General features: G+C 44.0%; 1 protein-coding gene across 1 annotated transcript in view; it reads right to left on the bottom strand.

Annotated features, from left to right (window-relative positions):
- Positions 1–704: 704 nt before the first annotated feature.
- The window catches only part of S1PR3 (sphingosine-1-phosphate receptor 3), an 8,957-nt gene continuing 975 nt past the window's right edge, over positions 705–8,686 (bottom strand). The window contains exon 2 of the mRNA XM_085312636.1: positions 705–3,884. Coding sequence (XP_085168762.1) covers positions 2,560–3,702 — 1,143 coding nt within the window. The 5' untranslated portion in view covers positions 3,703–3,884 and the 3' untranslated portion in view covers positions 705–2,559. The remainder of the gene's footprint in view (positions 3,885–8,686) is intronic.

Below are 8,686 nucleotides of genomic sequence, written 5' to 3' on the forward strand. Positions count from 1 at the left end.
AGATATTTTTTCTGTTCAGTCAGAAGTACTTTATATATCAGTTTTGTATGTGAACCCACAAGCATTAGGAGCCTGCTGTCAAGTATGGCACGGCAGTAACCCAATAGCCGGGGCTAGAAACCCGCTGTTAAAAGTCACTTTTAAGGGCATGTCCTTGGACTTTGTCTATTACAATTTTTCATTTTTWTTTCTCATCTAAATATGGAGAATCATGCAAAACATCCTTAACGTGAGAGTTGGTGTTGGGTCAGCTGCAATGTTTTCTCAAACAGTTGCGTTGCTAAGGCCCTTCTCATTTACTATAGCAAGGAATGCTGCTGTGAGCCACCACCTCTTGAGCTAACATTAAGAAATATGTAGGCATTTTAGTAGGCAATTTTCACAGACCATTTAGGGGAGATCTTTGAAATGAAAAATACAGCCRAATAGCCCTCTAAGATCTAAAATCCAAAACCATGACAAAGCAATTCAATCACCTCTATTTCTAACAGCACTGCTAACCCAGCCTGTATTTCTGCAGTTTTCACTCCTTTAYCATGCTTGCTCTTTTTCTCTATGGGCGCTGCTTTTCAACATTTYTGGTAGAAAGTATTTCATATTTGCTACTAACTTTCAACTGATTCTTTCAAATGCAACTTTTGTTTTCCTTTGTTCTTATATTTGCCTAATAGCATAAAATTTATAGACTGTTACCACACAAAAGATAACAACAATGCACACCTCTATATTTTAAAGGCTTTTGCTACATACATGACATGATTTATACACTGTACATACTTGGAAAGAGTTTTTTAATGCTGTTGCGTTAAATGATTGAGACAGGAGTAAAGCTAAGGATCAACTTTTACAAGTTATGAACTTAAAAAAAATCCCTCAACTTTCGATTGTGCATAAGGCAAGGTCTGGTTTGAGCCATTAAACAGGAATCTTCACAAGAGCCCAAGAAAATTGGATAATTACATTCCTATCGAAAGATGACAGGAACTCATTTGACCATTTCCCTTCAACCTCCACTGAAGCCTCCAGCCCTGAAGTACTAGTGACAGAAGTACCRTGGACCATGTTCATGGGGACCTGACCCCAGATGTTTATGATGTCTTAACCCTTAAATCCTTAACCCTTAAACCTTAAAGGTCACTGGAGCCCACTCTGAAGCAGGCCACCATCCTGAATGGAGCCCAGTAACGCAGCGATGAACCATGGAGTTGTTTGCATAGAGGTTTCTCTGGAACAACCTCCCTAAAGAATAAGTAGCTCCAGGAAAGGTGGAAGGTCTTCCAAACTGAATGGGCTCTCATTCCAGATCCAAGGCAGGGTCAGGTATATATATGAAGATATTYGCTTTGCCATGATCCTGCTGCACTGCATCTTCCCTCTTGTGTCTGCAAAAGCACCCAGAGGTTGGAGAAGTGTAGGTCCCACCGACAGACACTGAGATCTCGTCTCACTGGCTGGACTTCTTCCYCGACTGAATCCATAATATGATCCCATGCCATGGTAGTGCCTGGAGAGAAAATGAGGAACTCTCCAGGAAARCCTACTTGTGGTTCATTACTTTCTGAAATGATACTTCTCCCTTTCAGGACTGAAGAATTTCAGCTTAGATAGTGCATTTACAATGTACACAGGTTTACATGGATTTGACATACATTTTTAAATACATTGAAAATAGTAAGTAAAAATATATGCATTGAAATAGTACATACACTTGATATATTTGTTATTGTTGGTCATATTTTAACTATTTTAAATAMCAAACATATATACTCTTTCTCAATCGTTATTTGCTACTGTTTGTTATTTACTACTGTTTAAAATAAGTTGTGAAATGTCAGAGTGACAACTGTCGTGTTATCTTTCATTGAAAATAAAGTTTGCATAACAGTGAAAAAAATAAAAATACTGCATTGATATGGCATATTAAAGTTCCTCTGTCAGTTTAAAGCTACTTCTTCATAYGTTTTCAAACATCCTCTTTGAAACACATCTATCTACTGGTATAATTTGTCATCTTACACTGTATACTGCAATATGATGTTTAGCATATTGTAAACTCTTGCCAAACAATGACTTTTTAATGAGGAATTGTACAAATATACAGCTATTTATACTACATACATGTAAGGCCATTAACATAACAGCAAGATACATATAACTATAATTGCCAACATATGTAATGAGCCTTTTYCCCAATCAGCAACAATCAGACTCATCTTCAGATCATTAGTGAATGGTGATGGTTCTGATAGATCTTATAGATGTCTTGCAAGATCAGGCAGTGCCATATATAACCATATATATGCAATGCCATCGCAGTGTACAATGTCACTGGATATGCATGGACTCTGTCCCGGCTGTTGAGTGGGCAGCATGAAAAGTTTTCCTGAATCAGGCACGTTACTGAATGAATACCCAAAACAAATGACTGCTGATAAATAAGTCCTCAAAGTTAAATAAGTGGTTAGTGTTTTCCCCTATGATTTAAGTGCATGAACACTGGAACTCCATTTGCAGTTTAACCCTAAAAGCCACAGAAAAGTCCTTGTCTTGAGGAGAATTTTATTTACAGAAGTTTCCATTTTGAAATGAAGATTCATTTTTCTCAATGATACATGAGGGAACATTCATATGTGGGAAATCATCCTTTGGCTTCTGGGTATTGCTGCTGCTGGACTTACTTCGACTGTGATCTGGCGTGGGCTGAATAGGCAAGGATCTTGCCACTTTGGATTTCACCAGGCAGCCACAAACAAGACGGAAGAAAGCCCGCCGCATTTCCTTACTGGCCAAAGTGTAGATGATGGGATTCATTGCAGAATTGATGACGGCCAAAGCAATAAACCAGTTGGCTTTGTACAAGACAGAGCACTCCTTGACCCTGCAGGCCACATCGATGAGGAACAGAATGAAGAGCGGTGACCAACAGGCAATGAAGACGCCAACGACGATCACAACTGTCCGAAGGAGAGCCATGGAGCGCTCGGAGTTATTGTGGTTAGTGACGTTGCGGCTGCTGGACTTCACGAGGATGTAGATRCGTGCATAAAGGATAACGATAGCTACCAAAATAGCTATGAAGATACTTATGCAGAACACAACATACTTCTTGGAGTAAAGAGGCAAAATTGTCGAGCAATCCGTTAAGTTGTTTATACAGTTCCAGCCGAGGATGGGTAAGGCACCCAAGGAGACTGAAATCAGCCAGCACGTTCCAATGAGCAGGAACACTCGGTATTTCTTATTCGCATCGTAAGGCCTCATTTTAATCATAGTCAAATGCCTCTCAATAGCTATTGCTAATAAGCTGAAAGTGGAAGCTCCTAGGGCGACAAACATGCTGCCTTCCCTAATGAACCAGATTGTGGAGGACAAGCTCAGAGTTTTCTTCCCAGACATAAGTATGTTTACTTTGTAAACAATCCCAGCTAAAAGATCACAGAGAGCTAGATTGCCAATAAAAAAGTACATACGGTTGTGAAATTTATTATTTTTCCAAATGGCAATCAACACCATCAAGTTTTCCAGGACTATAAAGCTACACAAGATGAGAAATGCAATAGTTGGCAGGTCTACCTTATCAGTTGCCTTTTCTCTTAGAATAAGCTTTCCTGTGTAATTGTAATGCAGCGCGATCAAGGAGTCCATCTCCTCGCCTCCTTGGGGGCCACCGAGAGCGGCAGGTGGCACAGTGATGGCTGCCATCACTTGTCAGTCGATGCAGCTCTTCACCTCTTTTAATATCGCATGAATTTAGTTCCAATAGTTTTCCACAAGAGGGAGATCAAGCCACGCTCCTCCAAGCACTCCTCTGGGCAGGCGGCGAAGGTCCCAGGCTCCAGGGCTCCTAGCATGGTAATTCGGGACAGCAGCTCTCAAATCAGGCCCTGAAAATGAAAACAGCAAATGGTCACATCAGTCTCACTGGCATCTGATGTCACCTGCAGCCCGCAGGGGTGCTGCTGCCATGGTGAGGGGTACATGGACTGTGCATCCATCGAGGTGGCGCTGGCAAAGCTGTCAGTCATGGTCTACATGAGCACAGCCCTGCCACAGAAATACAAAGCCACTGCGAGAAACTGCTTAACAGTACAAAATCAGGCTATTTATAATTGAGAAGATGCTCTCATAATTGAGAAGATGCTCTGAAAAGCAGTCACCATAAGACCAATCCTAATTCCTACTCACATTAGGTGGTTTTCTCCTGCCATTGTTCAGATAAACATATTAAGTCACATCTCTGGAAGCACCACATAGGTAAAAAATAATTTCACAACACTGGGCTTTTTGGTCAACTTTACTTCCCCCCCCCCTTTTGCTTTTGTATACAAGAGGTATATTTAGTATTTAAAAAAGGAGCATGTTATAACATCTTTAAATGTCCTTTTGGTTTTCCTTTTGTTTTTCTTTAAATTATGACTTGGTCTAACCACAAAGTTTTCCCATGGACTTTGATATAGTGCATTTTCCCAGCAGATTCTCCTAGTTGTCTTTTTTCCCATTGCCATATATAAATATTGGAAGAGAGGTCTCTTCCACAAGCTTTTGCACAGCTTAGCAAAATATCAGGSTATGTTAGAAACACTTTTAAGATCTTACAAAAATGTTAATTTAGACGCTGTACACTCTAAWGAGAATCAGTGCTCATTCCCCAAATAGTAAGAATGAATGGAGGGACAATTTTCCAGCTAGGAAAATCCAATTAGGATGGGRATGAGGACAGAACTGGTTTCATCAATATAAAAAGTTTTGCTGAGTGGGAGACCTCTCTCTATTGGTCCAAAACGAAAGAGCTTATTTTCAGGAACTCTTTAAGAGCTAGAGCTCTTACCAACCTATTTACCTAAGCGTGACAAGCATGTTGTGAGCATGTGGAAGACACCTTCAATGGAAGAGTATTAAGAGAAGAAACTGAGACACTTCAGCACCTCCCAGGGTCCAGCACACCAACAGTTGGTGGTCACCAACTGTTCAATCTGTGGTTCAACTTGTGGTCTCTAGACCCCAAGGAATCTCTGAATTACCCTAGGTAACACAGATAAGCAAGCTTCTTGTCACTAGCCTTAAATTTACCACATGAGTGTTTGTACTTTCACTGGAAAATAGATAGGTTTCTGAAGATCATAAAAACATGAAAGCAACTGGTATTCTAGCAGCCAGATTTGGATCTTTGAGAAGCGCGAGATGCATTTTCAAGTGCCCTCTGGAAGAGGGGAAGAGCAAACCACAGCCCATATGAATGTTAAGTAACTTAAAGAGTGACACATAGCCCTTTTTCCAGCCCTCCCTTTCCCCAGATTCTCTCCTCCAGCAAAGAAATAATCTGACAAAAGCCTATGGTGACTTGATTTGAATTCATGAATACATTCAGGAAGTTTTAACATTATTTCCTGAGAGAGTAATTTACCTATTATTATATTTTGCCCATTCTAAGCATTAGCCCCCAACTAGTGGGGTGAAGAGACCCCCAAGATGAGGCCCATATTATCCAATAAACGCAGCTGAAGTTTGGTGTCCTGAGTCGTCTCTCTGACGATGAGAYAACTCCCTTCCCCATGCACGTCCCAGGGACAGATCGGGACCCTCGAGTCACTGATGCTTTTTGTGAAGCATTTCTGAAGCTCTTCAGCAGAGCAACTTCACCTCAGCTGAGGTTCAGTGCAGTTGTAGCTCAGTTACAATCTGCCCACTGTTATCACAGAAACCATCACAGCCTCTCACTGTATTGGCTTATAACAAAATGTCACTGTAGCYGTATGAATTGCAAGTGCTTCCCGCTGTACAATAAACAATTATATTTGACCAGAAAGGTACTTGTTAACTCAACCACCAACATTCGTCACATTAGTCGACGGCTGCATAATGGAGTCATATGCAGTATCATTTAAGAGCAGCGCTTGCAATAAAATAAATATTTCAGTAAGGCTGCTCCAAGCCGAGTCATCCTATTGCTAGATCAACAGACAAATGTATTTCTTTCTGTGAAGAAAATGATACTTTGGACTGATGATGATGACTTKATGAAAATGAAGACACTGGACTGTGTCAGTCACCACTCAGCAGCTAAAACTCTACTATGGACAACGGTGCTAGACCAGCTCCTCCAGCTGAAGGCATGGCAGCAAAATCAGCAGAAAACACACTGGGTCTCTTCYTCCATTGCTCCTAACGACTTCTTCTGTTAAGATTATTGCAGCAACTTTAGGATCACTGTAAAAGTAAATCTTTGCCTTTGGCACCCCTGCGGCAAGACAGTGGAGACTGTAACAGTTATACAAAGTCCCCGCTGCAAGACGAGTCTTGCCGCCACCTCTGCAAGAAGCAGCATTACTCGTCAGGACTCTCAGAGAATGGATCTTGCTGGCAGGTCACTGGAAAGTTAATATAAATAACAGTGTAATGAATTGAAATTTATTCTTTCCCGCCAGCAGCATTTCAAGGTAGTATTTTTTGGSCATATTTCTTTTTAAGCAATGCACTCATATTTTTCCTGCTTTGTAAGCCGCAGCTCAAGACCACCATTCATTTTTAATAGTCAGCAAATTTAAAGTTGGTCACATATTATAATAACAGGACATCAACAGCCAGGTCCAGAGTATTTGTGTCACTGCTTCCTGACTGCTCTACAGTTTATTCCTCAAAATGTCTTTGTCCTGGTTGCATGCAAAGGACTGATCAGTATTTGCAAAGTATGGACCTCAACCTGGACTCCTAAAAAAGAGCCTGAAAAATTATGCGGGACACATTGTGTGTGGAGTATTGCCTTGGTTAGGCAGTACTTCAAGCCCTCAATATTGAGGGAAATTACAGAATCACAGAATTGGTAAGGTTGGAAGGGACCTCTGGAGATCATCTAGAAATTAGCTCTGTTCACTCTAAAGCAAGTGGGAGCATTCCTATTGCTGCTCCGCCAGGTACCACGTCGGGTATGGAGCAGAGGATGGATCTGGCTATGCTTCCTCACAGATGCTGTGGCCAAACCAGTCACAGCCAAATTGCTCAAATACAGGAAGCTGTGGCCATGTGTGGGGCAACTCGGTTCGGCTGACCTCGGTGCTCGCCGTGGCCGGGACGGAGCGAGCAGAGAGGGGCCATCCGCGGGCTCCTGGGAAGCTTCCCAGCCTCACCACTGGTTTTGCAGTTCCCAGAGCTGCAGAAGGCCCTGGGGCCACCAGGGTGCCTCTGCCACCCGYGGGGTGACCCCCCCCCACCTCGTGCTGTGGAGAGGGCTGCCGTGTACCACCCTGGCGCAGGCAGCCCAGCCGGCCCATGGCCGTCCTCAGGGAACCCGCAATTCCCACTGCTGGGCCAGCAATGGGGGGGGGGGGGAGGGGCTGGACCTCCCCCTGCCCCAAGTGGTGTTGATGGTGCCCCGGCAGGAGCCCCCCAGCAAGCCRAGAACTTCTCTGACCATCTCGCCCCAGTCACCCGGCGCATTACAGTATGAAGAGCCAACAAGAGCTTGTTTTTAAAGCCAAACTGCTCTCAACTTTCACTCACACTGAAGTCAAAGCAATTTGTAAGGCGCAATGTGAGAACAGGATTTAACTTACTGTCTCTTACTTTTGTCCACACCAGACCGTATTACGCTATGCACTCAGCACACCCAGCCGCAACTGAACGATAGCTCAGCTGCAAACTGTATTTTCCTACCTCCCAAGCATCAATGAAAAGACCTGACCGAGGAGACCCCCAGCGCAGACACATTCCTGTTCTCCCTTCTTCTCCACACACAGCCATATGCTGTGGCCACAAATGACAATTTTAAGAAAGGCAAAGTGGRGAGACACGAATGCATATTCAAAGCCAAACTTGTGTATATTTCCTTTATTTCTGAAGCCTTTCCTGATGAAAAGCAAATACGTGTAATTTTTCAGGCACACCCTTGCAGTGTTAAATTTAAGAACAGAAAGGGCTTCRGAGAACAACAGCGCGTTTCAGTCCACATTGCCGCTCTGAAACTGAGCTGCGCTAGATGCAAACAGAGTTCAGACAACAAACAGCTGCTGCAGAACAATGTCTTGGACAACTCAAATAAACTTTTAAAAGTTTTTTTTTTTTTTTGTCTTTTCCCCAAATGAATGTGCTGGCAACTTATGGCCTAGGAAAAGCCTTTAATAAACGGCTATTTTTCTTGGCTTCTGGCTTTTGGACAACATCAGTTTGCATTTTGTATTCCCGGGTAGCACACGTGCATATCTCACACAGGAGCTCCTGACCGGTTTCCTTCTGCGCATTTAATCACGTTAAAAGAAGGCACATTTACCCCTTTCCTCTCACCGCTCCTAGCAAGCGCTCTACACCTATTCYCCCCACCGGCCAAATCAAGAATTTGGTTTGCAAATCGGCACGGCTGCAGAGCTTTCCGGAGCGACCGAGACCCTGCCCGAGCTACTCGAGCAGCACACCCAAGCCCCGACGGCTCCGCGGCGTGACTTTTCAAGCACGGCTCCCCCGAGGAGCTCGGCTTTCTCGCCGAGCTGCCCCCTCCAGCGCCCTTCGCCTCGCGTCCCGACCGGACCCGCTTCCCACCAACTCTGGAGCTGCCCCGACCGGCGGCGAAGCGCTTCAGGCGAGGAAACCCCCGAAAGCGCACGACTTTCCCCCAAAAGCGCACCGCGCCTGCTGCAAAACCCACCCAGGCGCAGCCCGCAACGCGGCGGCGGTGCTCCGCGCAGCCCCCCGCCCC

The sequence above is a fragment of the Rhea americana genome, unplaced genomic scaffold (genome assembly GCF_003343005.1).
Source record: "Rhea americana isolate MKP2758 unplaced genomic scaffold, rheAme1 scaffold_11, whole genome shotgun sequence".
NCBI classification, from domain to species: domain Eukaryota; kingdom Metazoa; phylum Chordata; class Aves; order Rheiformes; family Rheidae; genus Rhea; species Rhea americana.